Consider the following 20,195-nt stretch of genomic DNA (forward strand, 5'->3'; position numbering starts at 1 on the left):
TGTTGAAATCAACTCCACCGACTAATTAAACCCAAGATAAATTGAAGATTAACCCAAAAATAAAAAATTCTAAACATCAGGTTAGGGTTCAGGGTTAACAGCATATCAGTGCCAATGCAAATCCATGCAAATTGACTGCACAATAATCAACAACACACAAATGAATTAAGCAATAAACAATGCAATTAACACAAAGGTGGGGGCAGGCGCACAACCCGGAAGTAGGCCTTGCACACATGCGGTCAATTTGGCCACAAAACGTGGCAGCAACTAAGCACTTCACACTCAATGCTAAACAAACACGTCACCTCACGGCATAAATGTGCAACACAAATATGATGTAAACAATGCTCGCCGATGACTACCCACCATTGCAACGGCAGAGCTACGAAAAGGCCACGCATATTGCAGCTCCAACCTATCGCTGGAACCCTCCAGATTCAAGGAAAAATACTCACATTCAGTCATAAACGCACACAGATCAACATTCCCTCGCACATTTCAACAGGTTGCTGTACTCGGCTTGAATGTGCACCCGCATTCCACATGCCTTTCTCAGTCCTAAAACACTTAGCGGGTGTGACTCGAGACCAAAACAGGAAGTACAAATGAGCTGTTACCATGGGAACGAACGCGCAGTGGGAACCTTCCTAATATTTACTATTCAAAATGCTCATTATACATGACTACAATATTCTTCGTTCTACATACATTAAGAGGCAATAACAAAATAGTAATGCACAGACACTAAGGAAACTAACTTTAATCAGATTACTGGTTTGGAAAAATGAATGCGTTAGACTGCAGATTCCAATAACGCGTTACTTTTCTTCCAGCCTTCGACGGTGGCGGACGTGTTTCCTCATTGCTCCTGCTCCTGTTATCTTAGTCAGTCTAGTCTGTCTGCTTTTTTCATATTTGTCCTCTGTGGATCAACTGTTTGCTGGTCTCTCATACAAAAATGGATTTGATTAGCTGGTCTCTCTCCCCAGGAGAGCCGTCTTGCCCGGATGGGACCTTCGCTGCGGGCTACATGAGAGATTCATGGGATCACTGGAAGCCCGCATGTCTCACTGTCCTATCCGTGGAAGAAATCGAGGATATTTGGCTGTTTGGTGTGACGGTCGTGGGGTTTCTTCTGCTTGGCTTGGAAGGTGCCCTGCTGTACTGGAAAGTTTCTAAGACGGAAGCTTTCAAGGAAATCGACAAATTGTCCACGGATTAAGCGGTGCAATTCAAGGATCGATCCGAGGAAGGATGGAGAAAGGTGGATGTCATTTGGCGCCAAATGACGGGACTGTTGAGGCAGAACGCGACTGTTGGCAATGACTTAAGGGACCTAAGGTCTCGCCTTCGCCTTGATGAGCGCAAATTTGACTGACGATCAACTGTATTTGGACATATTAAATTACTGATTCGGCTTAATTTGATTAGAATTTTCCTTTCCCTTCACGATCCCCCTCATCCCGCCCCTCACTTCTCCTGGGAGAGCCGCACAGGTAGCCCAATCTGTTACCCTTGATCCTGTTCCCAAGGCCGGTCACAGGGCCTTGTGACTTATTTTGTCTACAGGCACGCACAAATACTGATACACTCGTGCATACACACACCCTCCTCTCCTCTAGTTAGCTCCCGCCTCTTACTATCTCTGCCTCTCCCCCTTCCTTCAGCCATGACTGGTAGTTTCCTTTTTGTCGTACAAAAAATTCCTGCACGTGACCTGTGCGTCTTGTCATATCCCTGCTATGTTGTATGATATACGTATGTGTTTTTGACTGCTCGGTATTTCTGGAGTTGGTGGCGCGAAAAGATTTGCAGCAGAACCAATGCTTTCCATCAAATGCCATTTCGTTGTCATCTGTACATGTACTGTATGTCAATGACCATTAAGGCTTTCCATTAATGCTTTCCATTTACTTAGTAACGCGCTAGTGACAACACTGATTTAAAGGTTATATTTGCCATACTTCCACCACAAAGTTGGACCTGGAGATTTAATAGCTAGATGCTTTCAGTCTCCTTTACTTTGTTTTAGGAGAACTTCTTCTCCAAATTCGCCTTTGCAATAATTTTTACACTGAAGACAAGAACCTGACCTGAAAACAGAAAACTGATAAACATTTCAAATTTGGTCTTGTGCCCCATCAACAGTGTTGTCACTAACGTGTTACTGAGTATGGCGCTATTGTAATCTGATTACTTTCTTTCAGTAACGAGCAACCTAACGCATTCATTTTTCCAAACAAATAATCTGATTAACGTTAGTTTCCTATGTGTCTGTGCATTACCATTTTGTTATTGCGTCATAATTTATTTAGAATGAAGAATATTGTTGTTTCCATGGTCTCATAGTCACTTCCTGTTTTGTTCTGGAGTCACACGCATTTAGGACTGAGGTAGGTTTGTGGAGCGAGGGTGCATATTCGAGCCGAGTGAAGCCACCTGTTGAGATGTGCGAGGGAATGTTGATCTGTGTGCGTCCATAAATGAACGTGAGTATTTTTCCTTCATTCTGGAGGGTTGCAGCAATAGGTTGGAGCTGCTACATGTGCGGCCGTTTCGTAGCTTTGCCATTGCAATGGCGGGTAGTCATCAACATCGCTCCCGCTTGTCCTCACAAAGACGGCGAGCATTGTTTACATCATATTCGTGTTGCACATTTATGCCGCGAGGTTACGTGTTCGTTTAACATCTTTGGGTTGTGTTGTGAGTCCAAATGAGTGTGAAGTACTTGGTTGCCGCCACGTTTTGTGGCCAAATTGACCGCGTGTGTGTACAGCGTGCTTCCAGGTTGTGCACGCGCATTCGCGCCCGCCCCCACCTTTGTGTTTATTGCACTGTGCAATTCATTTGTGTGTTGTTGATAATTGTCCAGTCAATTTGCATTGTTTTACATTGGCACTGATATGCTGTTAACGCTAACCCTAAACCCATTCAGTTTGTTAGTTATTTGTTAGTTTCAGGGCTCCGCAGTGGCTAAGCTAGTGTGAGTCATTGGTGGTTGGAATCAACTCCATCGACTAATTAAACCCCCGCAAACTTGGAGATTAAGTCTTATGTGAAAAATTCTGATCTTCCCCTTGAATTCATTTGCTCCCAAAAACGTATTGTCATATTTGTGTGTGTTCTCAGTTCTTTTTTCTTTATGCAGCACCTGACTGAGCCAGATTGGCGGGGTAATGCGACACACCTGTGCTTGATTAGGAAAGCTCAGTATTTAAGGAAGCATGTCACCATCTGCAAGTGTCGGACTATTGCTTGCTATTTGTCTTGCTTACCACCTGTTTGTTCATCGTCATCCTTCGAGCTTCCCGATGTTCTACGGTCGTATTCTTGTTTGGTCATCTTTACTTTGGTGCTCTTTTGGACTTTGTAGTTAGATTCTTGTACTCTGTTATAGTCATGCATTCTAGTGTGCTCTCTCTGTTGTACTTTGTTAAACTCGCGTTTTTTGGCATGCTCTCTTAGTTGTACTTTTTTATACTCGCGTTTATTGAAGTGCTCTCTTAGTTGTACTTTGTTATTCTCACATTTGGCATGCTCCCTTTGTTGTACTTATTAAATACAAACATTTGCTCTACCTGATCTCCTGGTCTGTGTTTGGATCCACATCAACGGCTTGCCGTTCATAACACGTATAAACACGTTCAATTTTTAATTGTTTCAGTGTCCCAAAGTCTTTTACGTTTTTTTTTTTTTTTTTTTTTTTTTTTTTTTTAACAAGAGACATCTCTGGGTTCTGATTCAATTTAGCTCCTAAGCACAAAGCTGAAAATCCATTTAAAAGCAATAATACTGGCCACTGGATTGCAGTAGCGCATTTGGTAAGACCCGCAACCCGATTCAATGGCAACGAACGGCCGGGCCGCACGGCCAGGGCGCCGGCGGAAGATGACCAAATGGAGAACAACCTAGAAGACGCCCAGGATGCCAGGCGCTGGACGACCGAGCAGAACGACCAGGACCACCAGTGCAGCGGACAATGCCGTTGAGTCCATGGTGCTCGCAGAGCAGACCCCGCAGAGACTCAAAAAAATCCATCTTTCTGAGACAGGCGGCGATGAGGGAAAAGTTTACCCGGCTTTCGCAGCGACAACAACGTCATCTCTGAGTTAGTTACAGTATGTGTAAATTGTTACTTTGCTATCAAAAGCTCTATTTGTCTTGTTGTTTGTTATTTTGTAAAAGGAAAACATTATTCAGATGTTAGGAATGTAACTAAAGCAAAAAATAGCTGTGTTAACGTCAAAGTTATGTTTGAAACGATGCTTTAACAAAAAGCTCAATTTCTCCGCTTTTTCATCAGAACTTGGAAAATTGCCCAAACTAAGCTATTTTCTAATGCGGATTTCTAAAGAATAGAAAAAGATTTGAACTTATTTTTTTTCCTGCTAAAAGAAGAGAGTTTAATCTTTCTTTTGGTGGGTTCCATGTTTATATAGCAATGGAACCGATTTTTCTGTGGGCCTTGTAAAATCAGTCAAAATCCTGTAAAACGGCCGGGAGCGAAGGGCCTTGCTCCGCTGAAAATGGCTGGGAGTGAATGAGTTAAATTTAATTATCGGAAAGTCAATTACATACGTAATTACATACATTTTTCTGTTGTCATTCCTATGTTTAAGGCAGCAAATGGAGAATATCGGTAAAAAGTAACCGATAAATTACTTTTAAAGTAAGTTAGTTACTTTGATAATAAAGTAACTAGATTGCTTTTTTGAGGCGTAATCAGTAATCAGTTTTTAATTACTTTTTCAAGTAATGTGCGACAACACTGCCCATCAACTGAAAATGTTCTTTACTAGCTCTCAACTGCATATAAAGAGTGAATATTTACTTTGTCCTCCTGGTTACGATAGTAGTAAAAGACCTTTCCGACCAAACGACACCACACCAACTTAGAATGTCCGTGTTTGACCTACGGAGATAGAGAGAATTTGGCAGAATTATCGAAAAATTATACAGTGCATTAACAAAAACAAAAAAAAAAAAAAAGGGACTTAACAAATTATAAAAAAGAAACCTTAGTTAGCCAGCCCGTCACGGTGGGCTTGGCAGAGGTCAGCTCCACGTTAACCGAGCTGCTCACTTGAACTCTCAAGACATTCTGTAAGATACGAATCCACTCCTCCAGGATGTTGGGGGAATCGGCCGTCAAATATAAGGTTTTCTTCTCTGTGATCAACTGGAGAAATATAAAATCTTAATCTGAGGAACAAGGTCATAGCAGATGAACCAGTAGTAGAAAAAATCTCGTTATTTTAGCAGGGCTCACTTGAAATGTTTGCGCTCCTTCTCCTCGCACAATTCGGCAAGATGAGTTGAGTTCAATTTGACCTACAGGTTTCCTGATGACGTCGCTCTGGAAATTATCGCACGTGCGCAGATATACAGAAAAGGGCGGTTTAATTGGTTATTTTCTTGTGTGTACCGGGCTGACTCACGGGAGATTTGTAATAGAGCATCTCCTCGTTCCTCAAGATAAACCAGCGCCGCTTCCACGCCTTCACCTGACTGCTCATCTTTAGCAGGTAGCCGCACTTCTCCAACGGCTCCTAAAAGCGACAAACACAACTTGGGATGACAATGACTAAAATGCAAGCACGCTAGAAGGTGAGGGAACCGTATATTTTCATTTGAATATCTTTTAATTTCTTTTTCACATGAGAATATTGCTCGTAATGTATTTGTAATGAAATTCAAAGTACCATTATACAGTATTATAATGTGCATTATTGTTGTTTGTTTGATTCGTAGATTTATTTAATTTCAATTTTAATATTTTCAGTTATGTTTACTTGATTTATTAATATTTTTTCTTATTTCAATGGAATATCCATTTTATATTTCTATGCAATTTTAATGAAAGTTCTACTTGTTTTCTTTTCATTGAATCATTCAGTATTTGATTAACATAAACTTTTGTATTTATTTGTATGACAATATATTTGGATTCATCTATTTTCATTACGAATTAGATGAAATATACCTTATTTTTGTAATATATATTGTAATTAGAGATGTCCCGATCGATCGGCATCCCGATGATCGGGTCCGATCACGTCATTTTCAAAGTATCGGAATCGGCAAAAAAATATCGGCCATGCCTTTTTTAAATATATATATATACTGTATATATATTTTAATTAAATCGTTTTTTAATTGTATTTAACGTTACAGACATAATATGTTACACTCATCCAGAGTCTTTAGTTTAGGCTTGAAGTAGGGTTATCAAATTTATCTCGATAACGGCGGTAATTAATTTTTTTGAAAATGTAACACGTTAAAATATTTAACGCAAATAATGCATGCGTTGCACGCCCACTCACGCATTCTCGCGCTCAATCTGTAATGGCGCCGTTTTATCTATATAGAGAGATTAAAGGCAGCGTAAAATGAGTAGAGTGAATTTTGGCAGCCTTTGGAGCCTTTTTTTAATAGGCTAAAGCCTTATAATCCCTCTCCCAACGATTAGAAATATCATGGGAAGCAATGTGGGGAAGGAAGGTAGTAGTTGATCTTTTTCTTAACACCCTATGTTATTTCCCAACGCAGAGAAGATATATCAATTGGTACCACTACGCACAGTCATAGTTGCACTTCCCATCATGCATTTGGGTTGAATGGCTGCAGTATCATTTAGTAAAAGCTCAACAAATACACTAGATGGCAATATTTAGTCACAATATACAAAGTCACAAGTCTTTCTATCTGTGGATCCCTCTCACAGAAAGAATGTTAATAATGTAAATGCCATCTTGAGGATTTATTGTCATAATAAACAAATACAGTACTTATGTACTGTATGTTGAATGTATATATTCGTCCGAGTTTTATTCATTTTTTTTTCTTAATGCATTGCCAAAATGTATATGATCGGGAAAAATTATCGGGAATGATTGGAATTGAATCGGGAGCAAAAAAAAAGCAATCGGATCGGGAAATATCAGGATCGGCAGATACTCAAACTATAACGATCGGGATCGGATCGGTAGCAAAAAAAAAAAAAAATGATTGGAACAATCCTAATTGTAATGTTAGTTGAAATTGTTTCCATCATTTCATGCAACATTTTTGGTTTTAATTTTTCAATTATACAGTTAATACTGTATGTTGTTTTACTTTGTAATAGTATACAGTATGTACTAAAATATTAACATTTTCAATTATTATCAAAATGGAATGAGATTTATATAACATTAATATTTGAATTATTTTATGTTATATGATTACATGTAAACACGCCGTTTTTTTTTTTCATAAATCCCTTATTCAGATTTATATTTTAAATGTTTTTTATATTTTTATTCAATTAATATTACAATTATATTACAATATTGTTCGTTTCTGTTTGTCCCATGAATACTTACAGGCCCGGTGCTCTCACAGGAGTAAGACGAAGTTCTCTGGACTTTGTGTTCCGGTTCCGAGTGGTCGCTGTCCAGGGAACAGGCGTCGGGTGGTATGGCGTAGTCGCTCTCCGAGCTGACGGATGACACCGACACGCCTGGATAGAACATACAATCGAACTCGTGCTTCAGTGTGATAACCCGGCACTTCCCTGTACCTCGCTTGACAGCTCTGGGGCTCCCTGGAACGCCACCCCGCTTGTCCAAGCTGGGCACGGAGGTCCGCAAGCTGGCCAGGGAGCCGCTGTCATCTTCGGAACCAGAGTCATCGTTATCCCGCAGAGGGGTTGCACTGATCTGAGCGGCTTTCTAAACATGAGAGACGGATGTTATTATTCATGACTTATTAACTGGTTCGTCGATCACTGTCAATGGCAGCCAATGAGCTAATATCACATTTTGACTAATTATGAGGCATTTTGTCGATCAACTGTTTAAAAAAAGTTGTTCTTCCACTAGCCAAGATGCACCATCCCAGTAGTTTAGATGACCACACGATTCATAGTCTTAGAACGAAGCCGAAAGAACAAACAGAAAGACAGACATAGTATTCAAAATTATTCAAAAAAAGAACGATGCGTGACTCACCCCTTTTATTGTGGTGTACACTGGAACGCTGATGTTCTTGTAAATCGACTTAGCAAATGGACTGGCTGCCGGATCCTGAGGCAAGACAGACCCTAAATGCAAAATAATGTTGGTTAATAGGTAAAACAGTAGGTAGTTCTTTGACCAAAAGGATGTTTTCATGTATTCTATGCAGTCCCAAAATATACTTTTTCTTTAAAAAAAAAATAAAAAAATAAAATAAATAAATAAATAAATAAAATAAAAACAACAAAAAACAAAGGAGAACAGAATTGTGGAAAACACATTTTTTTTCTTGATTAAGATATGAAATCATAGTTACATATTCCTGAACTGAAAATTCTGTTTTAGTGCTTGAATTTTAATCCTAAATGCTGATATAAATGTTCAATTTTTTTTATAGGCGATTTGGTTGTCCTACGTTTATTTTTAAAGGGTTCCATGGATAGAAAGACTTGTAATTCTAAAAAGATAAACGTTATTATAAGTTAAAATAATTTTATAGTTAAACCCCTCTTTATGTTTTCGTTTTCATACAATTTGTAAAATTAGTTTAACTAGGAGGTCGCCAATGTTGTTGAAGTCGTAGGTTACGCTACCGGGCTTCCAGAGTATGACTCTAGCGACATGAACATGTCATCTGTTCAACCCTTTTAATTTGAACCTTGAGAGGAACATTAATGAGCATGACAGCACTCTCGATATTTCACAAAACGAGCAGCAAAAGCAAAATGAACTGGAAAGACGGGAGGGACAAGACGAGAGTAGGAAAAAAAACGGTGTTCTGCCAAAATGTGCTACGCCGGCAAAACGCTTGCCATGTTGAGAATTGCTATGTTTGTTTACCGCTTTTTAGTCTTGCCGTGAAGAAAAAGGAAATGACGTAGTGAACACCGGCTTGCGCTGTAGTCCTGTGATATTTACGTAATCAGTCCTCGTGATCTGAGACGGGACTTAACCGGTGTTCTGCCAAAATGTCCTAACTGCGAAAATTCTACCAGAAGCGAATTTGAAACCCAAAGTACTACCGTGCACTTTCAGCTTTTGTTTAGATGCATACAGGAAGAACCAGGGGTCGCGTTAACCGAATATTTTCCGTCGTTGACCGATTTTTTAAAACGGTGACGGAAAAAACTGAAGTCCATCTGTCATTTTGACAGGTTGCAATTCACACCCCAGACCACAGGGTGGCGACTGAGCATATTAATTAGCTATTGTCTCTCTTGATGCATGACGTCGTTGGCCTTACTCTGAAAAATGTCAAGGCAACTGAGTGTCCGAAGTTTGTTCAAAAAGCCCCAAAACGACGATGGTGTTGATAAAAGAGGTGAAAAAACAGGGACTGCACAAGCGGGCACGCAATTCAAGTCCATGCGCACCAGGAGGAAGGTGTAAGACTCCGTTCAGGCCACAGCAGGTGAGCTGTTAATTTCATTGTTCCTTAATGTAGCCTACCTACTGGGGCCACAGTCAGCTGTTTATGTCACTGCGGAGAAAAAGTTTCATATTCATCTGCTTGATGTGTGATGGCACGGTGTGGGTTCTCTGTTAAGCTTGTTCGGACAGAATAGGGTGACCATATTTTGATTTCTAAAAAAGAGGACACTCAGCCCAGCCTCAGCCCGGCCTCAAGATACTTGAATTTTACTCGAAGTACACTCAAAGATGCCTATATCACTTTAATATATTTAAAGTGTGCCCCCCTCACTCTGGATGGAAAAATGCAGTTTGAAAAAAAATAAATAATGACTTTAAAAAAATGTACATGTATATATATATATATATATATATATATATATATATATATATATATATATATATATATTATATATATATAATGCAGACCCATAGAAATGTAGTCCAGTCAATACACATACACACAGTAGGCTATGTGCCAACTAAACATTTTTATAAATTACTATCACGACAATTGTCCTTGACAAATTGTTATTCCCATTCAATTGATGTTCTCATTCAATGTTCTAGATTGCACACAAACAAAAACCAAAATAAACTGACAAACTATTCAATCAGCATGTTTCCAAACGTAGCCGTTCAAAACTACGTTTCCCATAATGCCTAGCGCGGTTTAGCTTACTGATAGCTAGCTGAGGCAAAAATCAAACTTTGCTATAAAAGTTTACAATCATTGGCAGCGCGCCGATGCGACACCAAACGGGATTTTACAGTCAAAGCTCAGACAGAAGTCAACAGTTGCCATTATATACGTATTTATCATTAAAAAAAAAAAAAAAAAATTCAGGCATTGTGGCCAAATCGTCAACCCAGTAGATGGCGGTAATGCCTCATGATAGGGGTAAACTGCCAACAAAAAGAAGAACTACTACTTCCCTCCATTCTCGTAGGAGCCATGTCAACTGCTGCCACCCAGCGGTCGGAGGGATTCTCTTCAAATTGGTCCCGTGAAAAATCATAAAAACCGGACATTTTTATGAATTTATAAAACCCGCCCGGACTGCGAGGACACTACGTGAAAGTAGGACGTGTCCGGGCAAAAGAGGACGTTTGGTCACCCTAGGACAGAATATTAATTTAAAATGAATGAAAACTAAATACTATTGAATATGTTGAAGCGGTATGCAATGTTAAGAGTCTTGTGTCCAGCCGCTGTACGCTGTAGCTCTGCTGCTCTCTGTGAACTCTCTATTCAAGCCGGAACGCGCGCGGCTCTTAAGTCTCTCTGTCACGTGACTGTGTCGTAGCCGGTAACGCGCTCGGCCAAATGGACACACAAGTACGGAAGGTGAATTATGCCAAACAAAGGGTCACCAGACTCACCACAATGTCATTATCATCAAATTTAAAAATTAAAGTGACGGATAAAAATAGATTATGACCGGATTTTTATGACTCTGTCAGTCAAAATGACAGACAACGAAAAAGTCTAGCGCAACCTCTGGGAAGAACGTACTAAAAGATGCCTTAAGAAGATATACTTAAACATAGTAATATCAAATAAGGGTGGTTTAAATACAGACCCTGACAAAAGTCTTGTCACTGAAAAAAGATTTATCATTTAATGAAGACGTAAAGATCAAATTTTGGCAAGACAAAAGTTTTGTCGCCTATATAACGTAGTGTGAAAATTGAACAAAAAATGTACTTCAAATACAAAAAATATGTTGCATAAAATAAGCGAATTAAGTAGTGGTGCTGTGAGATCCAAATGTAATATTTTGGATGACTTCCATGGACTTCGGCAAGGATTCATACAATTTATTGATGAAGTCATCAGGATCATCAAAGAAAGCTGTCTTGCATGCCTCCCAGACTTCTTGGGAAGTCTGGGATACTTTAAATACTTTAATCTCTACCTCAAAAGTTCTTCAAGGCGAAGAAGATCAACATCCTCCAGGACTGGACAGCCCAGTCACCAGACATGAACATCATTTAGCATGTCTGGGGTAGGATGAAAGAGGAAGCATGGAAGACGAAACCCAAGAATGTTGATGAACTCTGGGAGGCATACAAGACTGCTTTCTTTGATCTTCCTGATGACTTCATCAATAAATTGTATGAATCCTTGCCGAAGCCCATGGAAGTCATACAAAATATTAAATTTGGATCTCACAGCACCACTACTTAATTTGCTTATGTGATGTAACATATTTTGTATTGTATTTTTGTTCAATTTTCACAATACTTTCTGTAGGCGACAAAACTTTTGTCTTGCCAAAATTTGACCTTTATTTATTCATTAAATGATAAATCTTTTTTCAGTGAAACAAATATATTTTTGTACATTCAACATCATTTGGGAGGATCTTAGCTTTCATATGAGCAATTTCTGAAACCAATTGAATAATTAAATGTCAGGTTATTAGCAATTGTTTCTACAAAATGGATAAGCGACAAGACTTTTGTCAGGGACTGTATGCTATGTGACTTATGTGGTCAACAAATCAAAAATCCGTTTTAAAGCTACCACAAGAAAACACAATGCTTAAAAGTATGAGAGGGAAACACATGCAAAAAGTATTCTGAGGCAATGAAAAGGTAATAAAAGACTCAATAAAATCACAAATAGTAAGTTCTCGTCGCTTTTAACGGATGCGCACATGTATTGGACGTCTCGCCACGTAGAAAAAATTGCGGTAACCCGGTAGTGACAAACTACATCATCACCCCAAGCGTCCATTAAACATTGCACCCGCCGTAGGTCAAAACATGTACTAAATATTACAGATTTTTAAATCAATGGCAATATTTTATGTGTTTCTAATAACATATTTTAGTAAAAGAGAACACCTGTGGCTTATTAGAGCCTATAGTCTTTAAGTCCAAGGTTCCCTTTAAAGTATCAGACATTGTGATGTTAGCGGCTACTTATCGGAGGATATATAAGTGTCTTTGGTTTAAATGTGATGCGAGGCAGCTGACAGTGTTTTACATAAAGCGATGCCGTAAACACTCTTGACAGGGACACATTTGTATTCTGCGTCAAGCACAGAAAATAACTTTTAATCCAAAGAGTTGAAACCACCTGTTCCTTTTATACAAATAACCTTGCCTAGGTGATAATTGCCTTCATTCAGCAAATGGAACAGCCAGAATCTGCCAGAACATATAAGACTTTAATGTAATTTCTAGTGCATATGTTTTGAAGCTGAAGTTGAGACAAAATTAAAAGACGAATGCGCCGAGTCAGCATCCGCATAATCCGCAACAGCTCCTCGGCAGCTGTGCCAAGCCTTGCCGGGGATCGTGCAACCCTCTAAATACAAGGAACCACATAGACACGAGAGAATAATTACACCCAGACCTTGTTGCTTTCATCACGGTTGATGAAAAAGCAGCCACTTCATGAGAGAGCTTTTTTCTTCGAGGGAAGAACTGTCTACAGCCTGAGATGAACCTCACCTAGACAGGTGTGCCAGGCCCCAGGGTCATCAGATGTGACATTAAAAGCTGCGACTGCTGAGTAACAGGTGAAGGGCCACCCAGGGTTACAGACACATAGGAAGTTAACTGAGGGCTGTCCCAAACGACTAATTTTCTCCCAATTAGTCAGCCGACTATTTTTACGATTAGTCGACTAACTAATTTGGCAATGAAAATATTGTTGACGAAAACATTTTGGACCACTTAAATTCTTTATTAAAGTACAAACAAACATGTAAATAACAGCAGTAAGTCACAAATAAACAATGAGTTCAAATGCTGATAGAATTAACTAGTGCAAAAGAAGGGAATGTAAACAGATTCAGAACACTGCCTTTCCAAAATGATACAAAACAATTGTTAAAAAATACCTAGCATTAATATTATAGTATAGTACTATATATAATAGTATTATAATAATTATAATAATTATTCATTGCCAATCAGATTGTTCATAAAGCGTGTCATTTTTAAGGTATTCTTAGTGTAGAATCTGGATTCTGAAGTATGTGGGATTAACTCCATAAATCGTTATTTATATGACGAACATGACATGCTTTCATTTTGAAATGTTCACCGGAAGTATGTTCGCTAAACAGCTAACATAAGCTTTACACTCCGCAAAAAAAAGCACTTTTTGTCATTGCATGTGGATTTAGTAATAGATTTTTTTTCCCTTTTTTTTTTTTTTTTTGAAGTGTCACCTTTTAAGTGCAAGTTTGCGTTTTGGAGAAGACTGCCAATGTTTTATAGCAGGCTGCTATAAAGTAGGTTGTTCTTTTGTTCCCCATTCACCTCAATGTAGCAATGCTAACGTTTACAGTGTTTAATATAGAAATGTTTTCTTACTTTGTATGTCTGAACTTTAATTCTACAGCGTGTTAATAAGAGAAAGGAACTGGAGTCTCAAATGCCATCAGCACGCATGCAGAAATGTATGCATGCACGCGGGCGTGCAGCAATAAAACGCTGCCGTGAAAATTACTGCCCTCATTTTTATTTACCGTGCGATAAATGAACTCATTGCATATCGCGACAGGCTTAGCAACTTCAATAAAACATGTTGTTAGTTAGTTAGTTAGTTAGTTAGTTAGTTAGTTAGTTAGTTAGTTAGTTAGTTAGTTAGTTAGTTAGTTAGTTAGTTAGTTAGTTAGTTAGTTAGTTAGTTAGTTAGTTAGTTAGTTAGTTAGATGGACTTACTCCTGTCGTCTTCGAAAATTACAACTGGGTGACGGCGTAAGTGTTTATTCACGGCCGACATACAGCCAAGCTCGGCATTGAAGAGACAGGACACAACAGTGTACCCTCCTTTTTTTCTTTGAAACAAGTAAATGTTTTGGACACTGGTGCGCTTTTTGGCTTTGTGACGCTTTACCCGCTTGCATAACGAGTGTCCGACATTCTGAACTTTCCACGCATATATTTTTTAACCCTTCATTAACCCTTTAAGGTCTGGGCCTATTTTGTCTGATTTTGCATGCCTTTGAAGTTGCCTTTATATTTCAAAGAAAGAATTGTTTACGATGGCCTGGTTTGGTCCCTTTTTTTGACACCTTGAACTTCATGTCCAAACTGTTGTTTCCTTCACTGACCAATTATAAATCATCATTTTGGGCCCAAAAAGACCAAAAATTCCAAAATCGTTTTGTGAAAATTTTTAATATTGATGTCCAATTGACAACCAAACATGCGTAACGAACCGTTTTGAAACTTTATAATATTTATTCAACATGTTAGGATGAACATTCAACCAAAAAAATTTAGAATAAATAGTCTTATATTTGACAATTCAACATAAAAAACAGTTATAGCCATAGGCGTTTTTTGCTTTTATACATGCTCTAGTCAAAACAGGTTATATACAGCAGACCAAACAGTGAAGAACAGTGAAAAATATATACCATCTAACACAAAAAGTGTTTAGAGGCCATCTCTTTATGAGTTTAGGTATTGCGGCCCATCACCTGATGAAAACTATGTACACACAATGAAGCTTCTTGAATACACATTTATTTACACAAATTGAGAAGACTGATTGTGGGGAAAAAAAAATATATAGCATTGGAAAAAAAAGTATTTTCAAAAATATTTACAATAAACAAGTTAAATTTTTTTCAGGCATGCCACTCCGAAAAGCTGTTTCGTCCTGGAATTCCTTGCCTTCCAATAATCTTGCACAGTTGGAAGTGAAACCAAAGACATGTACAAGAGGAGTCCAATAAATTTTTCAAGCTCCTCCGCTGTAGTGTCTGTCCACACAACCTTTTTCCCAATCTCTTTTCGGACTCTGCCATACTGGTTTGTGTGTTTGCACATATTCATCATTGTCGATGAGGTGAAGAACAGGTCAAAAAGTTGTTTTGGGGTGTATGCATGTTCACGATTCACCTGAGGTCCTGGTGGTCTCCGGGGTGTGAACCGGCTGCACTGTGGGGCAGTGTCTGTGTCTTGCTCTGTGCTCCATGGCACAGGTGCAGGCTGAGCCAGTGGTGATCGGCTTCTGCCGCGCTGACTTCTCCAGCCTCTCCTCCGCTGACATCTCATCGCTCTTCCGTGATGACCCCTTCTCCCTCGTCCTCTTTCCATTCGGGCAGTGAATGTAGATTTTTCATTGTCACTATAAATGTACATGAAAAAAAAGTCAGTATTTATGAAAATAATAAAGTATAAAATAAAAATATATACAGCAATAAATAATAATGGAAATATATATGTATGACAATAGAAAGAATACCATAGCAATACCATAGCTGATGAATATGTGCTACATCCCTAATCTTCATATAGAAAGAAGAACACAAATTATAAATTCCTGCCTGGGATACACACAGTGCACGTACGACTTTGATCTGATATGCACATTTTATTATTATATACACAAACACACACTTATATTGCATCAAAATTAACTTTGTCTTGCAATATCAAAAGAAACTTTCAAAATAAACTTTTTCAGCATTAAAAAAAAAAAAGTGAGTTGGCTTACCTCTGCTCGTCGATGGCGTCACCCACGTGTTCAATCCGTCACTATCTTCACTCAAGGACTCTTCCGAAGAAGACGATGATGACGAATTTAGACCATCCTCTTTCTCAAGTTGATCAAAAAGCACAATTGCTTGCGCTAAATTTAGTTTTCCGTTCATTCTCAAAGTCACACAAAGTCGCTACTTGATCCAAACGGCCGTCGCTCGCCACCTCGCTGCTTCAGAACACTGCTCCCTCTCGTTCGGTGGAACCTCGCACGGCAGTTTTATTTATAAAAAAAAAAAAAAAACGCATTTTGTGCTTCCACTGTGACTTCGAAAGGGTTCGTTTGATTTGTGTTTTTTTCATGGAGCTTCCGTTTTGAAAAAGGACAAGAAATGATCGAAATATAGACATAAACAAATGATCCATGCAGCGTTTTAATGTTTTTTTGAGATGACAATAAAACTATCAAACTTAAATGACAATATCTCACGTTTTAGTTGGTCGATTGACTTCAAATAATAACGAGAGTAAACCGCAACTTCCGCACTTTAAAACGAGACCAACCAACGGCATGTGGGTGACGTAATTAAAACGTGAGGGCGCTTCAAAGACGACGTGCGCTGAGGACGCGCCGGCGCGTCCTTCGACTCTCAAGGGTTAACCGTCGACAGGATGTTGTGCTTGTCGACGGATTTACGTCATCGATGACGTTGACTATGTCGACTAGTCAGGACAGCTCTAAAGGTATTGTTCAAGTGCATTGGTTGGATGCAGTGAAGGAACTCCACTTGGGATGTTAGGTTGCAATCTAAAGCCCCATTCACAATTATATCCTGCTAAATTTCTGTGTAATATGACGTGGGATTTAATTGTGTCGTAGCTTTCAGACATGGGGAGATGCACCGCGAATTAGCTGGGTTGGACACTTTCAGACATGTATCATGTCGGCGCTCTCTGAGTGGGGTTTGGGGGGGACAACAATTTATAACCTGGACATTACATCATTTTTGTGCAGTGTCAGCAGCAAAACAAAACAAACTTAGATGGTCGCCGAAATAGCAACAGATGCACGACAACTAGGGTTGTTCTGATCATGTTTTTTTGCTCCCGATCCGATCCTGATCGTTTTAGTTTGAGTATCTGCCGATCCCAATATTTCCCGATCCGATTGCTTTTTTTTTGCTCCCGATTCAATTCCAATCATTCCCAATAATTTTTCCCAATCATATACATTTAAGCAATTCATTAAGAAAAAAATGAATAAAACTCGGACGAATATATACATTCAACGTACAGTACATAAGTACTGTATTTGTTTATTATGACAATAAATCCTCAAGACGGCATTTACATTATTAACATTCTTTCTGTGAGAGGGATCCACGGATAGAAAGACTTGTAATTCTTAAAGGATAAATGTGACTTTGTATATTGTGACTAAATATTGCCATCTAGTGTATTTGTTGAGCTTTCAGTAAATGATACTGTAGCCATTTACCTGTTCTGCCCAAATGCATGATGGGAAGTGCAACCATAACTGTGCGTAGTGGCACCAATTGATATATCTTCTCTGCGTTGGGAAATAACATAGGGTGTTAAGAAAAAGATCAACTACTCACTTGCTTCCCCACATTGCTTCCCACGATATTTCTAATTGGAACTGGAAAAGGGATTGTAAGACTTTAGCCAATTAAAAAAAGGCTCCAAAGACTGCCAAAATTCACTCTACTCATATTACGCTGCCTTTCAGCTCTATATATATGTAAAACGGCGCCATTATAGATTGAACGCGACAATGCGTGAGTAGGTCGTGCAGCGCATGCGTTAATTGCGTTAAATATTTTAACGTGATTAATTTTTAAAAAATTAATTACCGCCGTTAACGCGATAAATTTGATAGCCCTACTATAAGCCAAAACTAAAGACTCTGGATGAGTGTAAGACATTTTGTCTGCAACATTAAATACAATTAGAAAACGATTTACTTTTTTACTATATTTAAAAAAGGCATGTCCGATATTTTTTGCCGATTCCGATACTTTAACGACAACTGCTCGTTAGTTTCCATTATACACTCAAGGAAATGCATACAAGCGATAGATGATGAATTGGAATACAATATGCAAGCAAATCGAGCTGAAAACACTAGCACTACGAAAGCAACCCATCGAAGAAGAAGGTCAGCAATGCTACTAGACATGTGCCGATTACCGGTTTCAAATTATACCGTGATATGAAAACGTCAAGGTTTCAAAACCGCAAAAATCACCAAGCGGGGTAGGAAGGAATTTCCGAACACTGGCCACATTTACACGAGTCGCTGCCCAGTTAAATTCCGCATTTTACACTAGATCGCCACCTGGTTAATGTCCGTGTAATCTCCGTGTCAGCCTACCCGGGAAATTGCTTCGGACGTCAGAGCTACCCGTTTAAATACCTGGACAAAACTGGACTGGAGTTAATCAGGTTTTTGAAAGGGGCTTAATATGCCAAGAAAAATTTTGCCTTGTAAAAAAAAAAAAAAAAAGCCTTGTATGCACGAAAGGATTTCTCAAACCTTCAACGTTTATCTGTTACAGACCCCACACATGAAATTAAAATAGTCAGTTCCGAACTGTGTGCGGTGTGCCCTAAAAATCTCATCATAGAACACCACAAGAACACATACAAGGTTCTGTTCCATTAGCAATAAAAAAAAAAAACAAATCTTCCTTGGTGGTAATACATATTGAGAGAAAAGTACGCAGATCAGTGTTTAGTGGCCTGAATTTTTGGGGGTTAGTGTTTGTAGGGGGACTCACCTGCTCCAGGACACCTAGATCCAGGGGACACCTCAGATACTCTCATTCCAGCCTTGGCAATGGCATAAATTCTACTTTCCTGCAGGGAGTCAATCACTTTCATTCTCACACCACACCAGGCTACAAAATTCAGTTTTCTTTAGATAAAGTTCGCATACCCAAGAAGGAAAACGATGTAAAGGAGGCGTCGGTGGTTTCAGACCCTCAGGATCCAGGTTTTCTTGGTCCTCTGCATTACCCGCAAGTGGGAGTCTGTCCAGCTGGGCGGGCTTCTCCGATTTGGAGCCCTCCATGATGCCCTCCATGCTTTCCGGAAGTGTGTCGTCAATGTCCGTCTCCTCTACGGGTTGGGAGAATGGCGATGTACTGGCGGTGAGGGTGGAGCAAGTGGACGAGGGTGTCATGATGTCGATGCTGACCAGCTGATGCAGTCGGTCTAGGCCGGGCTGGGGCTGGCTGAAGTGCTTCTTCACTAACTGGATGCTGTCCCTGGGGGTGAGCGGAGTGCGGATCTTGGGTAAGGTCATGCTAGCGCCTGACTGAGAAACCGTTGTCTGGGCAGAATTGCGAAAGGGGTTGTTGGTAGAGGGTGAACGTGGCACTCGTGGGCTTTTGGGCGCCGGTCTGAAAGTGGACTTTAGGGCAGTCTCATACGCAGAGGAGGAAGATGAAGACGAGGAGGAGGAATTGAGGCACTGGGAGCGGAACTTGCTGTTCAGCTCGTCCGAAGAGTTGTCTCTACCCTCAGAAGAGCATGAGTGTTTTTGTCTGGAATTCTCCGTACTCTGGCCCTGCGAGTGAGGATCCTTGGTTGGATGTCCATCTTTGCAAATCCCTTTACGTGTCAGTTCGGAATATCTTTTCAAATCTGAGAGCAAAGAGTAAACAGAGCTTGGTTCAACAAATCAGGAGTACATTGTGGCAAATGAGTATTTAGTCAACCACTGATAACTAATCACTAACTCTTCACAATCTTTTCATACACTGTTGCTGGTATTTTGGCCCATTCCTCCATGCAGATCTCCTTAGGCTGTCGTTGGGCAACACGGACTTTCAACTCCCTCCACAGATTTTCTACGGGGTTGAGATCTGGAGACTGGCTAGGCCACTCCAGGACCTTGAAATGCTTCTTACGAAGCCACTCCTTTGCTGCCGTGGCTGTGTGTTTGGGATCATTGTCATGCTGAAAGACCCAGCCACGTCTCATCTTCAATGCCCTTGCTGATGGAAGGAGCTTTTCACTCAAAATCTCTCGATACATAGCCCCATTCATTCTTTCCTTTACACAGACCAGTCGTCCTGGTCCCTTTGCAGAAAAACAGCCCCAAAGCATGTTTTCACCCCCATGCTTCACAGTGGGTATGATGTTCTTCAGATGCAATTAAGTATTCTTTCTCCTCCAAACACGAGAACCTGTGTTTCTACCAAAAAGTTCTATTTTGGTTTCATCTGACCATAAAACATTCTCCCAGTCCTCTTCTGGATCATCCAAATGCTCTCTAGCGAACCGCAGACGGGCCTGGAC

The 20,195-nt window shown here is 39.7% G+C and overlaps 1 protein-coding gene across 4 annotated transcripts in view; it reads right to left on the bottom strand.

Annotated features, from left to right (window-relative positions):
• Window positions 1-20,195, bottom strand: part of plekhh1 (pleckstrin homology domain containing, family H (with MyTH4 domain) member 1) — a 204,724-nt gene that overhangs the window by 29,308 nt on the left and 155,221 nt on the right. For all 4 annotated transcript variants that reach the window (XM_057859463.1, XM_057859464.1, XM_057859465.1 and 1 more), the window contains 9 exons: window positions 18,829-19,538; window positions 18,671-18,749; window positions 7,998-8,089; window positions 7,568-7,718; window positions 7,371-7,507; window positions 5,442-5,552; window positions 5,273-5,359; window positions 5,021-5,182; window positions 4,835-4,915 (listed from right to left, as the gene is read on the bottom strand). In XM_057859463.1, coding sequence (XP_057715446.1) covers window positions 4,835-4,915; window positions 5,021-5,182; window positions 5,273-5,359; window positions 5,442-5,552; window positions 7,371-7,507; window positions 7,568-7,718; window positions 7,998-8,089; window positions 18,671-18,749; window positions 18,829-19,538 — 1,610 coding nt within the window. The remainder of the gene's footprint in view (window positions 1-4,834; window positions 4,916-5,020; window positions 5,183-5,272; window positions 5,360-5,441; window positions 5,553-7,370; window positions 7,508-7,567; window positions 7,719-7,997; window positions 8,090-18,670; window positions 18,750-18,828; window positions 19,539-20,195) is intronic.

This window comes from Corythoichthys intestinalis, chromosome 15, assembly GCF_030265065.1.
Source record: "Corythoichthys intestinalis isolate RoL2023-P3 chromosome 15, ASM3026506v1, whole genome shotgun sequence".
In the NCBI taxonomy this organism is placed as follows: domain Eukaryota; kingdom Metazoa; phylum Chordata; class Actinopteri; order Syngnathiformes; family Syngnathidae; genus Corythoichthys; species Corythoichthys intestinalis.